Source organism: Neltuma alba, unplaced genomic scaffold, assembly GCF_004799145.2.
Source record: "Neltuma alba isolate B1F8T4 unplaced genomic scaffold, ASM479914v2 tig00012686_pilon, whole genome shotgun sequence".
NCBI lineage: Eukaryota > Viridiplantae > Streptophyta > Magnoliopsida > Fabales > Fabaceae > Neltuma > Neltuma alba.
The window spans coordinates 42,310-59,735 of NW_021637115.1; the positions used below are offsets into that span (position 1 = coordinate 42,310).

A 17,426-nucleotide genomic window follows, 5' to 3' on the forward strand; every position below is an offset into this window, starting at 1 on the left:
GTGTCCTATCGTTTGAGTGCGGTTTTACCCTGCGATTAATAACCTTATATTATTAAATCGAATTTAATTATTCACCAAAGTCAATATCTCTGACAAACATAAAAGTGCACTTAATTCTATTAAGATTTTGCTAAAGTCAAAATCTGAATTATAATGCCAAGCAGTATAAACCGAGGAGGTACATATTTCACTCATAAATGGAGATTGGGATGTTATAACTTCCTAATCTTGGACTAAATAATAAAGAGTAACAAATCATTAAAAAGGGACAGTAAATTAATCGGATTTATTGCAATAAACCAAATATTTAGCAGTATAAATACCAAAATGTTAATCACCAATTCCAACAGCGGTAAAATATTTTGCTTTCTTTTTTCTCCTTCAAACATGAAGAGAAAGTCCAGTTCAGGTCGCCAAAAGATCCCAATTGAGAAAATACCAAAGAAAAGCCATCTTCAAGTCACCTTCTCAAAGCGTCGTTCTGGACTTTTCAAGAAAGCCAGTGAGCTTTGCACGCTCTGTGGTGTTGAAATCGCCATCATCGTCTTCTCTCCGGCCGACAAGGCCTTCTCCTTCGGCCATCCGGAAGTGGAATCCATCGTCGATCGATATATCAGTCGAAACCCCACGTCGGAATCCGGCCCTCACCCGCTGGTGGAGGCTCACCGGAATGCAAACGTCCGGGAGCTCAACATGCAGCTGACACAGCTTCTAGGGCAACTGGAAATGGAGAGGAAGCGAGGAGAAGAACTGGACCAGGTGAGGAAGGCGAGGCAGAGACAGTTCTGGTGGGAAAACCCTATTGAAGAATTAGGGTTTAATGAGTTGCAGCAAGTGAGGGTTTCAATGGAGGAACTGAAGAAGGAGTTAGGGAAAATGGCGAGCAAGATGTTAATGGAGCATAACAGTTTGGCTACTGATTCATCGGTGATTGTTGGAGGAGGACCCGGTGGACTTGGACGTTATATTAATAATGATGTCTTCGAGAATAAACATGTTGTTATGAACAACATTAATGCTGCTTCGTCCAGTAATATTCTTCCTCCCCAACATGCCTATAACAATCTCAATTGTAGGCATGGATATCTATGATTTTTTTTCCAATTTAATTGTGTGTTCCTTTTTTAGTCTTGGTTTTGTTTGGAAAAATATAATAATTCTCTCTTTGGTTTCAATCAGATTGTTCGTGTGGAAAAACTCTCTCTCTCTCTCCCTCTCTCTCTCTCTATATATACATATATAGTTTTATATGTGATTTTGTTGATTTGCTGCTCTTGGAATAAGATGTAAATTAACTTCATCGTATATTCTTGAAACAATTTGCTTGTTCTCATTGCCACTTTCTGTTAGGGTTAATAACACATTTGTTAATTATATTATTATACCACCTCCTATTTTTAATACTACCTTCGGTACTTAATAGTATAAGATTAGTTGACTGATTTGAGTAGATTAAAAAAATTAATTTAATTATTTATAATAAATATGTGTTGTCTTCTCTAAAATACAATTACTAATTAAGTGTCATTTGATAAAACATTTAACATGTGCAACTACTACAAAGATTACTTTGGAAAAAATAGATAAATATGAGAAATAAAATAAATTGGGATCTAATATTTAATTAAGACTAAATTGAAAGTTAAACTAACTTTTATAATAAGGACTATAGTAGTATAAAAATTATTTAGTTAATTTGGATTTATAAGCTAAATAAATTAGTTCAAAAAAAATGATAAATACAAGACAAGATAAAATTTGTAGGACTGGTGTTTGTTTATGGTACTCTCATTGAAGTCAATTTAATCTTACACTTTTTGTTATTTGGTTCGAATGATAATTAGTACACTGCCATAATATCCTGTATCTACACAATAATCACCTCGTTAAATTCCACACTTTTCTGTTCAATAACATTTCCTTGCAACCCTCATTTCAACTAGCAGGAACTTAAAATTTTATTCTGGCTTCCATCCAACTATCATTCCATGTGTATGGTTTAACAAATATATATTAATAAATAACAATATCGATTTTCAAACAAATAATAATATTTGATCATCTAATCCAAGCATATGAAATCAAATGATGAGTTAAGAGCCAATTAAAAATTAATAGCTATGAAAATCAACATCAAAATGGAGACAAAGTAACTCAGAGATCCATCAAAAGATCCCGAATTTTGTGTCCCAGAATCTGCTTCAATGGGAATAGGGGCTGTGAATGTAGGAGGACCCTGGTTTTCTGCAAAAGGAGAAGGAGGAGACGAAGATGAAGGAGAAGGAGCCATACATGAAGAAGAAGCCTCTGTGCTATTATTACTAGTACATGAGTTTCTTGCTGATACATCCACTTCTGACAAGACCCCATCAATCCCATGGCATCGAATGGAAGACCCAGAAACACAAATATTGGGACTAATGATCTTCACATTGTTCAGAACAAAATTACGCCTTCCATTGTTGGTGATTCTGAGCATATAGTTCGGTAACGAACTGGGAACAGTGGTTCCTGTGGGGAATTTCTCTAGGGTTTCGAGCAGCAAAGGTGAAGGGATCGAATGATGAAGCAAGAAATCTGAAACAGATCGTTCGGGCATCGCCATCTTTGCAAGCATCTGATCCTTGGGCATCAAGAAAGTAACATTGGCCTCAAGTCTTGGGTCTGGTGGGCACATATTGATAAGCATCACAAATGTGAAGTAATTAGCTCGCTGCATCTCTTCAATGGCTGCAACTAGGTCGTTAGTTCTTACTGGTGTAGCTGATGGAAGAAGAAGGAGAAGAAGCGTCATCCACAGAGATTTTACCATTAAGATTGAATTGTTATTGCTCGCCATTTCTGAACTTTTTTGCCTCTTGATTGTTTACTGATAGATTGATGTCTTCTTTTGATTTTATCTTGATATGGGTACTCCAAATTCTGAGAAATAACGAAGCAATAATTTTTCTTCTATCTAAATGCAAAGATGATGCTTCACCAACTCTTGTGCACGTCTCTTGGATGACTGGTTTTCTTTAATCAATATAGTTTAAATCAAGTTTCACAAATCTTGGGTTTTGAAGCCAGTAAAAACTCAAAGGATTTTATAAAAAAGTAAAAGAGTCTAAGGATTGATTAAAAAATAGAGAAAAGTGTAAGTATTGGGAGATTAATTTTTCCACATTATAATAATGATGCATCCATGTCGAGATAAAGATTCTATATAACTTGCTAATCTCGGAGTAATAAATAAGATTGAATCAAACATTAAATTCCAGGAAATGCCATAGTAGACCAGCTTGACAACATGATTGATTAATTAATTTATTAATTACACATGTCTTTAGTCCAGCTAGCAATCACAAATTAGTAACCCAAGAAAAGGATTATTCGTTTTTATTGTCTCTTTAATTTATGCTTTTTTTAATTTGAACCACGTGATGATGAACAAGACAGTTAATTGGCACTGCTGTTTTGTCACGGAAATGCTACGTTAAAACGATTATATTTTAAAATCCTCCCAATTAATGACCGTTTGAAGAATTAAAATATTATTTTTTGACTAATAAATATTATTATTTCCTAATTTCGTTTGTTCTCCTTTTTGTTTTTGGAGGGGGTATTGGTGAGGGGCTCTCTTGGGTTGGTTGAATCGTTTCTATATATTCCTTGGCCCATTAAGACAGCCCACTACCTCAACCCACGAGGTTGGGCCCATGAGGCCCAAATAAGTCTCTTTTTTTTTGGGTACAAAATCAGCGTCTCTTTGAGGCTAATGCCATTATATATACTTTAACGATTGTATGGGATTCAATTCCCCCAGAGCCTAGTAGTCTTTTATTTTTAGGGCTCTCTAGCCCTCTTTTTTTCTCCATTAATAACCTCACGTTTCGTGGCCATGTGGGAGTAGTGATCTAAAGGGGCTGAAACCAGGGAGAAAAAAACATGGTGCCAGTATTATTGTGATCATGAATTAATAAATTTTCTTCATTATAAGTTTTCTTCTGTTAATTAAAATACAAGGAGATAAAACATTTTCTGATGTTTTCTTTATTTAATTTTTTCATTTTCTCAATTTTTCTTCCATTTTCTCCCCTTCCTTAAAAAAGGATTGTTCTTCATTTTTTCAATAGTAATATTATCTTCAATCCTAAATATAAAAGATAAAAAATTTATATTATCTTAAATTTTAAATCCACTTTGTTTCCTAAATTTATATATATATTTTAAAGTACTCTCATTGATTGTATATAGTAAAAGGATTTTAATCAATGAATAGTTACAATACACATGATTAAAAAGGATACTTTAAAAAAATTAATATACATTTTTTATAAATAACTTTTTAATTTTTACCATCAGTTGTTAAAATAATTAACTAAACTAATTTTTTTTAACATTCACAAATTAAATATTCAGCTTTAATATTGAGAAAGAAAAGGAGTAATAATGAAAAGTGATGCCTTGGACAAGCAAAGACAGGAAGATGGGTTAACAAAATGTTTGGAGAGCACATTTTTGGAGCTCTCGTGATGGAGAAGGAAGAATGGGTAGCTTTTTGGTTAAAAGAAAAACATTTAAAATAAAATCCAAAAAAAAATTTAAAAAAAACGTTGTACGTACAACTACTAGGAATCATGCTGCTGTACAGGTTGCGGCAAGGTTGTGGATCTCGTGGTGCCAAAGGACGGGGAACTGGAAGTGCATTTGGAAATGAGCTGGATGAGGAAGGAGACTGCGAAGCAGAAGCCACGTGTGTGTCTCTGACATTATTAACCCTTCATTTGCACTCATTTAGGAAGAGGCTGCCCTTAATCATGGTTTTTGGCTTCTCTAAGGAATTTCACTTAATCATTATACACATATACTCCCTTTGCTTCACAATATAAGAAGTCTTTCCAAAAAAAATTTTGGTCCAAAATATAATAGATTAAAATATAGTTAATAATAACTTTTTACTTTTATCCTTTGTTATAAGGAGCTGAAAAAGTTTTAGAAGTATGCGAGAGGAAAGAAATTTTCTAATCACATTCTTTAATAAAATTAAAATAGGTAACTTTTATTCATTTAAAATACGTTTAATGAGTAAACTAACATTTATTTTTATTTGTGAGAAAGCTTAACTAACATCTAATAGACTAATACTACCTCCGGTCTTTAATATAAGACTTTGTTTGACTTTTATTTTGGTCTTAAATATTGTCTCTCATATTTATTCATTTTTTCCAAGATAATCCTTTTAATAATGGTAATTCTAACTAATACATTTGATTAGTAAGGATATTTTAGGAAAGAGAATACCTATTTATTACAAATAATTAATTTAACCTTTTTTTAATCTCTTCAAATTAGTCAACTGGTTTTTGTAATTAGGACCGAAGGTAGTATTATAAATTGGAGGGAATATACCAAATCTCAATAGGCTCTCATCACACGGTTAAAAAACCCATTGAGTATAGATGTCTTGATGTCAGGGATCATGGCTTTGAAGGAATATAATGGCTTTGCTTTGGTCATGATTATTCATGAGTGTTTGTGGGCAATGTGAAAAATCAGTATTCACATTTCCCAGATTCAATTATAATCATGCTGGTTTTCTTCATAATTAATAATGCCTCCCCCCTCGTTCAAGAGGAACTAGATTGATGATGAAGACCGCCACTTTGCAGGATTATGTGGCCGGCTATAATGCAATTCCCTCCAAGTTAATTTTGAACCTACCATCTACTATGTACCCTTATGTCCTTTCGAATCACGGGAATATTAATTAACACTACTTCTATTCCTTCCTATAAAAGTTAGCAATAAGTTCAATTTGTTCCCTCAATTTTCTTTGCCTTTAATATTTATCCATTTCTCCACCGGGTAATCCTTATGATCATTGTACATATCAAGGAGTTTTTACTAAGAAATATTTTCAATATATATGATTAATAAATAATATTTTAGGAAAGACAACATTCATTTATTATAAATAACTAACTTAAACTAATCTTCTTAATATCCACAGCTCTTATATTAAAAACAGGAGCTAATATTATATACACACACTCTATTATACCATTAATATAAGCACTAAATAATTAATTTATAAATATTAAGTTGAGTTAATTACTTATAATATATTCTAAAAAAATTATTTATAATAAGTGTTTGTTGATTTTTTTAAAATAATCATTTTTAATCAAGTGTACTAAAATTGTTTTTAATAGAAATACCCTAAAATATGCATGCAATTCATGGGGCACTTTAAAAAAATTATAAATTTAAAATACAAAGTAGACTGAAATAGAACTAAAATAAACCTTTTGCTTAACTCTTATAGTCTTATGCTTACAATGGGTGATAGTAAATTTATACTCCTTTGATCTCTAGTTAACTAATTTAAACAGATTAAGGATATTAATTAAATTAATTAATATAATATTTTTTTAAAATACCCTAATCATCCTTCTAAATTCTTTCCCTCTGTCTCTTATTTTATTATTATTGAAAATATATCAATAAAATAAATTTAAAAAAATAATAAAAATGTGAAATAAGTGTTTCAAAATTGCGGAGACAATGGATTTCGGCCAAACAATATGTCTGAGGGAGGGATGCCCCTGAAAGATGGGTCGCAATAGTCAGCAAGAATCGAATATGTGGGTTTTTTTTTTTTGGTTTTTGGCGAACAAATATCGAATATGGTTAAATCAGAATCTTTCAGAAAAAATCAGAATGAATTAATCTTTAAATCAGTGCGATTTTGTCTCGCTTAACCGATTTAACAACTGAAAAATTAATTTGATATCCTGATGGCTCAAATTATAAGAAGAGTGGAGTGAAATGCAAATAAAGGCGATTCAAATCTTATTAATGTAAAAAACATAACTTAATTATTTCAATAAAACCCAGTAATATTACATTTTAATTTATCTTTATTGTATAAACAAAATAAATTCTATATACCTCCAATAATAATATGCTAGTATTACTCATGGACCTATGGGTAAAAAAATAAATTAGAATTAAATTTAACTACTGTATATATTGGTTCTTATAATTATAAATTAGGCCGTCGAGATTGCATTGCTTTAGTTAAGATTAAAATTAGCGTCATTATACCCATCGTCCGTGGGTTCAACTGGTGAAGGGGTGAGACATATGACCAAGTTGGCATGTGTTAGATTCTTGAGGAGTACCACTTTGTTGTGGTTCCAATCACGGCGTCTGAGGGTAATTGACGGCTCACCCTGCTCAATATTGGTATGACCTAGGAGGAAAGGAGATTTCGCCCTGTCCTTGAATCGTGGGTGAGCGTTATTATTTGCACCCAAAAAAAATAGCGTTATTAGATTTCAGTCTGTGCCGCAGCACCAAATGATTTCTTCCTAGCGAAGGCTGTGTTCAAATGAAATAAATAAACGCTAATAATTAATACTCCCTCCATTCCTTATTATAAGAGACAAATAACTAAATTACGTTGATCAAAAAAACAGTTAAAATTAGTTGAGGACAATTAATGTGTAAAAAGTATGATGTTTTTTCCAATAATGCCCCCATTAATAAGGAGAGAGAATATGAGAGAGAACAAATAAATTATTAAAAGAAAGAGAAGTGAGAGGGAGAGAGAGTATGAGTTGGATACAAAATAAATAGGGGTAAAATAAAAAACTAATACAAAAAAATAGAGACAACTTTTAAGTGTTTCTTATATATGGGAACATACCATAAGCATCAAATATCTCTTATAATAAGGAACGGAAGGAGTAACAGAGAGAGACCTTTTTTCCCCCTTATAATAGCGAGATCATTATTTAGTTGGCCACTAAAATGATTGTTATTTTGATTTAATTAAATGATCTTTTAATTTTATGTAAGTCATACATATTTACTTAATTTGAAATATATATAATTCAGTATATGTCTAAAAAAAGGGATACAAATATGAAATGAAAAATATTTAGATTAAATTTTTTATATTTATTATGTGAAGTTATCTGATTTCAGTTATTGCTAGTAGTTTGTAGGGCACATATCCATAAACAAAAAACATTCTTGATTATTTTTATATTTTATACTTATATATATCAATATTATTTTGTTGTTAAAATATATTTAGCAATTTATTTAGAAATGTTATAAAAAATCACATTACCGATAAATTTTGAATGTAGCATCTTGAGTTTTGTGGGAGTGTGTATAAATTAAAAAACTATCTTCGTTGATTCTTTTGAACTTTTTCGTGATCCCAATTTTCAAAAAACATTTATATAGCTGGCTCTGTTGGCTGGCATCCACTCATCCTGGTCCTGGATATCTATCATCCTTCCAGCGCACCTCATGCACGTGCAGGTTCACGTGCAAACTGAAATATTTATCTTTTGCTTATTCTTTTCTCTTAAAAAAAAAAAAGCGAAACTAGGATCCAATCAGAAATTGAGGTTTAGAAATAAAATAAAAGATCAGAAAAGTCGAGAACAAAGATTCCGTCTCCCCTCGCACGCCGCGCGCTACGTGGGCCCACCTATCCCTCAACGGCGCCCCTCCCTAATATCCACTATGTTTACGTAACTGTAAAGTAATTGTCTTCTCAATTCTCATTGGCCCAGACTAAGGAACCGCATTATATTTTTCCAAAAAAAAAAAAATATTTATATAAAATAAATCTTAGCTGTGTATTGGATGGTCAAAAAGAAAACCTATGACCGTCAATGATACTTCCTCTGATTTTTATTATGAGGGGTTATTTAGAAAAAAAATTTTTTGGTACTTATTATAATAAATCAACAGGGTAATTAATGAATATTTTCCAAATTTATTCTTAATTACAAATTATTATTACTTATGTAAATAACTTTTCACTAGCTCCTCAAAATTTGTTATAATGGTATGTTTGGAAAATTTTATATTTTTGGCACATATTTAATGATATAATTATTATTTATTGGTCTTGTTATCCCCTTATAATAAGGAAGAAAAATAATAAATAAGTCTTCCCAAATTTACAAAACACCACACCAATCTTGAAATAGGATGCCCAGTGCTTTTTTCTTAAATAATTAAAGGCCTTGGGAATATGGTCATTTTTGTAATTTGCAAAAAGTCTTTGTTATTAAAAGAAAGTCAATGAAAAATTCGTATTTAAAAATTTTATTAGTCAGGAAAAACTGAAACATGAATATTATATTTTAAAAAAAATTTAATTCCTAGCAAATATTTGTTGATATAAATTATGAATAAATGCTGACGAAGGAAGAAAAATATTGGTAAAATAATACAAAAACCTAACGGAAGGGGGAATTATTGGTGGGAACGAGGGAGCAGCTGTGGATAATTAGGTGGCAGAAAAAGGAAAACAGAGGAAGAAGATGATAATTAGGGGGGGACCCACAGGAGAGGAATGAGAGAAAGAGAAGGCTGGGTAAGTGGAAGGAATGAAGGAAACAGCTGGGGGGATTAGGCACGGGAGGAAACAGCCAAATTTGGGTATTTCTTTGCTGGCCACTATCGCTACCTGTTCCAGCTCACCTCCTCCAGTTTCCTCCCTCTTTTTGCTTCTTCTCCCTCCCTTTCCTTTCCCTCCCTTTCCTTCCGTTACTCAAAAAGCGGGCCTCATTATTATTAACAATCAAAATTGGAGCCATCCCCAGAAGTGACTTTATACATATGCGTCCACGCTGTAAAATAAAATGAGTTTTATATTTAGAATTAATAGAATAATTTTTTAGGATAAAAAAAAAATCTCCAGTTTGAATCTTGTTTACATAAACTGAATTTGGCACATAAGTGGAAAATATATTCATGGGTTCACCCATGAACCTTTTTTCTTTGGGGATAATTGCTTAGAAGTCTCGATTAAAGAATATAATTACTAAAAAATCATAGTGACAACAGACAATTTGTAATGATAAATTACATTATAATAAATAACAACTACTTACTTGTCATTAGAATTTATTGGTAATTATATTTTTCTGGAACTTGATTATAATTCTCTCTATTTTTTTTAATCTTAAATATTGGGTAGTTTCTAAAAGTAATCTTCCTACAAAATGTAGACTGTGCGTCATCTTATAATGTTAATAATTTTTTGGACATATTTTTTAAAGTTACATGAACAAACTGAAACCATATAAAAAGTTTTAAAACTAAAAATATATTTTATTTTTTATTATTAACTCTAAAACTCTATCCTTGTCTTATTTTCAATTTATAAGCTTCATTATTAATGTGGTTAATAAGAGTAAAAGTAAAAAAGTATTTACCTTTTTTGAAAAAGTAAAGTAAAACTAACCTTTATTATTACTACTACTACTACTATTATTATTTGCCAACAAAACTAACCTTTCTTATACTGCAATGGTTGCTTAGAATTTTCACCAAAAAAAAAAAAGGTTACTTAGAATTGCTCTGTATTTAGGATTAGATGAGTACCTTCATTTGATCGATTCCTTGAGCCCTCGAGCTTCGCTCCTCTAAAAATTTTACAACCAAAAATTAACAAACAAAATGAATCCAAAACACATTTCAATTAGACTCATGATTTATCAGACACATTTTCATATGACATATTATTATTGGGTTAAATTTGAATCATCAAGTAGACAATCCTTCCGCTATAATTTTTTGTTTTACTTACAAGATTTGAATTTTTAATGCCGAGTCTCTTTGTTACTTAACCCTATCAATATTGGTTAATGCATGCTGCTTTCTATCATTATTCAATATTTTGTCTTCGAAATTTAGTTTTTCCCCCTTAAAAAAAGGAATTGAATTGATAACTTGCGTCTTTGAATAAATTTATTGACAATTTTGAAGAGGGTGGGATATTATAATCAAAAGTCGATAATTTGTCACGTTGATTGAAATTTGAAAATCATGTCAAAGTCCGTGGAGAGAATTATCATTTGATGTGGCCATCACCACCAATTGGCATTTCCTTACTTGCTAATTAAGAGTGCAACGGTTTTGGATACTTTTCAAAATGATGAATAATTTAAATAATTGAAATGGAAATTTTAAAATAAAATAAAAATTATAATTGATGATCATATTCTAGGTGTTTGTAAAATAATTTTAAATTTTTGAAGTTTTCAACATAAATATTGTTTTCATTATGTTGCTTATTATGAGTTTGACGCCTGGAATGGAACATCAAAAATGTCGCATCGATACAGTTTAGCAGCCAGCCAGCCAGCCAGCGATATGGATTAGGATTAGACTTTCATTAAGAAAAACAAACATGGATTATGATATAAACCAATTATATGTAGCTGTGGCGTCTTTTTTAAGTATTATTACTTTTATTATAACGTCATGATTTGATGTTTCAAGAGAGATGAAGAATTAAAAAAGAAGAAAAAGGACAACCACAATATTAAATCAATTAATTAGGAAGCATACAATTTATTTAAGCGTTTAGAGTTTTAAAACCTTCTTTGAAACAAAATAATAATAATTTTTCAAGAAAAAAACCGTGTAGTTATGTGTTTGTAATTTTTCAATACTCCTCCGGTCCTTAATATAGGACCCAATTCTTAAGTTAGTTTTGGTCCTAAATATAAGACCCATTTTTCATATTTATCAATTTTCTCTTAATTACCCTTATGAATACTCCCTCAAGTATAATCAAATAGAAGAGGGAGAGGAGGTATTATAAAAGATGTTTATGGTGTTTTAGGGAAAATGTGTCACTTTTCTTATAATTAACTAACTTACCTAACTTCCTTAATCTAATCAAATTATTTAAATGGGTCTTATATTAAGGACCGGAGGAGTACCAAATTTCAGTCCTGTGGGAAAGAAAGGAAGTCACATATAAGCCATAATCCATTATGATAATTACACATCTAAAAATAATTTTAATAAAAACATTTATGGAAAATCACTTTTCCCAAAATTAGTTTTGGGAAAAAAAATTTTAAAAAGAAATTTCATTCATTCTGACTCTTTTTTTTAAGTCAAATTAATTTACAAAAGTCATGCTTGTTCATTTAAATAATCCTATTTGGTCTAACCTTAATACTTGCAGGTAGGCTTATTTAATTTTCATCCTTTGCACAACCGATAAGGTCCACATTTAGTTTATATTATTTTCAAAACTTAAAAATTTATGATATTTAAATGTGAATTACAATAATCAAGGTACACATTTATATTAACATATTAAATTTATGTTAAAGTGATGTGTTTAGACTTTCGATCTATCTGATATGTACTCCGTCTTCACACTGTTTACTCTTTAAGAAATGCCATATGTGTACAGTTCTGTGCAAAAAAAAAAAATTAAAGAAATTTGTATTACATCTTGTCTTTAATATAAGAGCTAATTAATTAATCTGACTAGATTAAAAAAAATTTATTAAGTTAATTATTTATAATAAATATGTGTTATCTTTCCTAAAGTACCATTGCTAATCATGTGTATTACTTAGAATTACTTTTTGATAGAATTTTTGACATATGCAAGTATGCAACTAATACAATAACTACTTTAAAAAAATAGATAAATATGAGAGATAAAGTGAATTAGGGTCTTATATTCAAAATCAAATTAAATATCAAACTAGCTCTTATATTAAGTACTAGATGTAGCATAATTATAAAGAAGATAGAAAATTTTATATAATTTATTCAAAAACTAAATTTGTCTCACATATGATTTCAAATACCTCAATCATCAATCTGGCTTAAATGCATTAAAATTCAGCATCTAACTTTCCCATTGTAATATTTTATGAAAATAAGTTTTCTGATCAAATGAAATATATTAAAGATAAAAACACCTTTTAAAGGGATAACTATAATATGATATTTTCTGGATATAAATATTAATTTTTTCATAGAAATTTTTCTTAACTTTATTATTTGCATAATTAAATCCTATATGCATTTCGTAAATCCTAGTTGGAGATTGAGTATTTTTTCAGAATTTTGTACAATAATTTCACAAATTTTGATGACAATAACAATATCATGTATGATAAGCAGATTTGTGACAATCTATCTAATTAGACCTAAAACAAAAATTAGAACTTTAGAATCACTTTGTCAACCTAATAATTAAACCAAAACAAAGAATCGTTACTAATTAGGTTGGTTCGGGTTAAGGGATCGGAATTACGTGCCCTTTGGACATAATTGGTAGTTGCTACCTAATTTTATCATCAATATTATTAGGAATTAGAAGGAACAACAAAATGGAATGATTTCAGCACATTATTAATGTTGGTGGCCAAATTTTCAAGTCACTATTTATAAATTCAGATCTCTGTTATAAATTACCGTAATGGAACCTACCAAAATCATCCAAGAAATTATTTTTATTCATTCTGCAATCTGCAATCTATTTTTTTAATTTAAGAACGTGTTTTTATTCTTGAATGTATTTTTAAAGATAAATATTTTTTTCCTAAAAGCAAAACAAAAAATATCTAAACCTAATATAAGGTAAATGTGCATCCAACACCTTGGAACATTTTTCTATATGCATCGAATATTCTAAAATATTTTGTGGTACATTCATTATCTTGAAATATTTTTTTTCATATGCATCTACCATCCTAAAATATTAAATATAAATAATATTTTAGAATGTTAGATGCATATGAAAAAAATATGCACCACAAAATAATTTATGATGCTGAGAGAATCATAAAATATTTTAGAATACTAGATGTATTTTTCCCAACTAATTTATTCTAAAGCCCGAAAGTCTAAATAATATAAAAATATTAAATTACATACAACCCCTTGAATTTGAAGTTTTGTATAAATAATCATCTTAGAGTATTTAAAATTTGATAATGAACCCCTCTAATTTTTTAAAATATAAAAGTAACGTACTCTCATATGATTAATAGATCCATTATATGTGATTGTAACATGATTGCATGACAGATAATTTATCTATATAGGACCTCAATTTTAGGGAACGATATAAATTGATTGGAAATTTGAAGGGATTACATATTTACATTAAAAAAATAGAATTTAAAAGGGTATTTATTATCACTAAAGTAGTATTCTTTGTTAGCGAAATAATGGATTAGTTAACGAGAATAGGGTTACGTATACAAATTTAAAAGTTTATAGATTTGATCATGGAGTAATGGAATTATTCGCTCAGTTCAAAATTCAAAGATGGAGTATTACATCATTTTTTGTTCATAAAATAAATAATATTTTTTGCCAACAATAAAATAAATAGATTAGCTCTAAAAAAATGGAAAAAAGAAAAAAAAGAAAACTTGATGCTAACACCAAACCCAGTAACATAAATAAATGTACGTGTGACATAAAATTTTTTTTTTTGGGGTATGGGACAAAAAAAATCAAAATCATTGAACTAATCCAAACTTCTGATATGGTTCAAACAGAGTCTCATCCATTTGACGACTTTTTTTTTTTTTTTGAAATTGCTATAGAATCAAGGTAAGTATCAATGCAAAAGGATCTCCCTATTTGATTTACATTACTTATTTCACGTTTCTCCTTAATAAAACGTGGGATTTAAGTCATTTCAGCTCATAAAAATTTGAATAAGTTCCTCATAAAATTATAATTATATTTTAAAAAAAAAAAGAAAAACTTGTAATAGAATACGAAGATCAGTTCAAAAAATGCCAACTTGCATGGGACCTCCAAGTATTCCCCATCATATCAAAAAGTTAAACGAAAAATCCTCCAACTTACAGGCTGTCTCATTCGCCTTGCCTGCTCAACAACTGTCTTCTTTCTTCTACCAGCCTCTTATAAGCGCGGCTTCCTTTTCCTCTCTCTTCCATATTCACATCAACGATACTACAATTCCTCTCTTCACCATTGTCTCTCTTGCCGGAAACCTCCCCACGATATGGATCCGTGTCCTTATGTTCGGATCCTCGTCGGGAACTTGGCCATCAAATCTCCCGCAGCTGCCAAACCTTCGTCTTTCTCCGGCCAAGTTCATCCTTCTAGTTCTCCCCCTTGCTTTTGTAAGATTAAGCTCAAGGATTTTAAATCCTCCGATCATCAGTACGCCACCGTTCCTCTTGTCTCGCAAGATGCCGGCGACTCTCAATCTCACTCCTTAGCTGCTTCCTTCGACTTGAGCAGGCCCTTGCTCGAGAAGCTTCTGAAATCGTCGAAGAATCCTACTCTGAAGATTTCCGTCTACAAGGGTCGGAGAATTACATCGGCGTTTGGCTTCAGTGCTGCCAAGTTATTGGGGAAAATTTCTGTGCCGTTGGATCTTACTCTGGCTGAGTCTCGCGCTTGTATGTTTCAGAACGGTTGGGTCTCACTGAGTGAGAAGAAAAAGGCCTCGTCGGAGCAGTTGTTCCACTTGACTGTTCGGGCTGAACCGGACCCGAGATTCGTGTTCCGTTTCGACGGCGAACCAGAGTGTAGCCCTCAGGTGTTTCAAATCCAAGGGAATGTTAAACAACCAGTTTTCACTTGCAAATTCAGTTTCAGAGACCGGAATTTGGCTTCTAGGTCATCTGTATCCGAGGCAAGCAATTCAAAAGGCTGGTTGAACTCGCTGAAATCTCAGAAGGACCAATCGCCCGAGCGCAAGGGATGGTCCATTACGATTCACGACCTATCCGGTTCCCCTGTTGCGGCCGCCTCAATGGTCACGCCGTTCGTTCCCTCTCCCGGTTCCCACCGGGTCAGCCGGTCCAACCCGGGAGCATGGCTTATCCTCCAACCTGGTGGCGACGGTACCTGGAAGCCTTGGGGGCGCCTCGAGGCTTGGCGTGAACAGAACAGCTCCAATTCGGTGGGTTTCAAGTTCGATGTCCTCCCGGCAACCGCTGAACCGGTAACACTCGCCGGCTCAACCATCAGCGCCGTGAATGGCGGAAAATTCACAATAGATGTTACCTCCGGGGTCACCCCAGTCAACAGCCCACACGGAAGCTGGGACTTGGGATCCGGTTCCAGATCGAGGTCGGGTTCTGGATCAGGGTCGGAGTTCGGGTTGGAGAAGCAACTGTTTTACAAGGGGTTTGTGATGTCAGCCACAGTGGACGGCGAAGGGAAGCAGAGCAAACCAGAGGTGGAAGTTGGGGTGCAGCACGTGACTTGCACGGAGGACGCGGCGGCGTTTGTGGCTCTTGCGGCAGCCATGGACTTAAGCTTGGATGCTTGCAAGCTGTTCTCTCAGAAGATCCGAAAGGAGCTGAGGCAGTAGATTCGTGCGAGGGTCCTTTTTCCCCCTGTCGTTTTACTGGGCATTGCGTCGTTTAGGCATCGGATTCTTAATTTCCCACAACTACTAACATCATTTTGATCGATTAATTACCTAGATTTTTTTTCCCTGGGATTTTTTGAGTGACAATGTACAGCTATTGCGGCAAAAAACCAAAAAAATGTACAGTGAAATTGAAATGGTAGGATTGGGTTTTGATTCCTTTTGCTCATACACATCAACTTCTGAAAGTTATTCAATTTTTTTTGCCCAGAGAAATCATGTTCTGTTACTTGTGTATTCTATTTGTTCGATGAATCCCTACTATATTTTAGATTTATGTACTCTGTGGACTTGTGAGGTGTGGGATAAAAAGAATGAGAATCCTATGTTCATTTTGGCCTGAGGCGCATGCATTTATGAGATTTAACCATTTTACTTTCTAATAAATAAGACAAACTCCACTTGATCTTAGCCAAAAAGGCCGGGAAATCGTCAAATTTCAAGATATACTAATACTATCTCATGAGTTTGATATTCAAATATAAAGTCTTAATTTATTTTATTTTTTTAGATTTATTCATTTTTTTAAATAGTTTTTATAGTAATTTTGCCTGTTAAAAGTTTTATCAAATGATAGTTTTAATTAATACATATAATTAGTAAGGGTCTTTTAAGAAAGATAATACTTATTAATTACAAATAACTAATTTAACAAATTTATTTAATTTATTTAAATTAGTCAACTAATTTTTATATCAAAAATCAGGAGTAGTATAATCCAGATGGAGTTGTGGTCTAATTTTTTTAATGTTTGAAAAATGATTTTGAAGGAAAAATTACTAAAAGAATCCAAGAATGAAAATGAGTTGTATCCGCTAAATATAAATATGAGTTGTACTAAAAGTCTACTTAAAAACTAGGTCTTTAAATAAAATTCAAGCACCTTTGGCCAACAAAGAGAAATTTTAAAACAATTTTCCTTACTTTAAATTGTTTTAAATCGGAAAAGAAAGTGGCACAAAATGTTAAAGAAGCATGTTAAGGAATGATCACTATACAAATAAACTTAATATATTTCACATTATACTAGATACCGTATTATTAGTCCATATTTTATATAAAATTTGAGGTAAATGACATTGTATATAATTTATAAGCAGTACTACCTCCAATCCTAATAATAAGACCCAGTTGACTGATTTGAAGAGATTAAAAAACTTAGTTAAATTAGTTATTTGTAATGCATATGTGTTGTTTTTTCTAAAATATCTTTGCTAATCAA

At 31.7% G+C, this 17,426-nt stretch overlaps 3 protein-coding genes across 3 annotated transcripts; 2 read left to right on the forward strand and 1 right to left on the reverse strand.

Annotated features, from left to right (window-relative positions):
- Positions 1–387: 387 nt before the first annotated feature.
- Positions 388–1,092, forward strand: LOC114729849 (agamous-like MADS-box protein AGL61). The gene has a single exon (XM_028916887.1). It carries the CDS (start codon positions 388–390, stop codon positions 1,090–1,092), a length of 705 nt encoding a protein of 234 aa, XP_028772720.1.
- Positions 1,093–2,104: 1,012 nt separating this feature from the next.
- Positions 2,105–2,839, reverse strand: LOC114729850 (FAS1 domain-containing protein SELMODRAFT_448915-like). The gene has a single exon (XM_028916888.1). The coding sequence runs from the start codon at positions 2,837–2,839 to the stop codon at positions 2,105–2,107; it is 735 nt and encodes a 244-aa protein (XP_028772721.1).
- An 11,844-nt stretch (positions 2,840–14,683) lies between these two features.
- On the forward strand, positions 14,684–16,401 carry LOC114729845 (uncharacterized). Its single transcript, XM_028916883.1, has one exon. It carries the CDS (start codon positions 14,822–14,824, stop codon positions 16,142–16,144), a length of 1,323 nt encoding a protein of 440 aa, XP_028772716.1. The 5' UTR covers positions 14,684–14,821; the 3' UTR covers positions 16,145–16,401.
- Positions 16,402–17,426: the final 1,025 nt, after the last annotated feature.

What these genes read in the sequence shown, in the direction of transcription:
- LOC114729849 (XM_028916887.1), top strand. Translation starts at nt 388, where the DNA reads ATGAAGAGAAAGTCCAGTTCAGGTCGCCAAAAGATCCCAATTGAGAAA.
- LOC114729845 (XM_028916883.1), top strand. Translation starts at nt 14,822, where the DNA reads ATGGATCCGTGTCCTTATGTTCGGATCCTCGTCGGGAACTTGGCCATC.
- LOC114729850 (XM_028916888.1), bottom strand. Translation starts at nt 2,839, where the DNA reads ATGGCGAGCAATAACAATTCAATCTTAATGGTAAAATCTCTGTGGATG.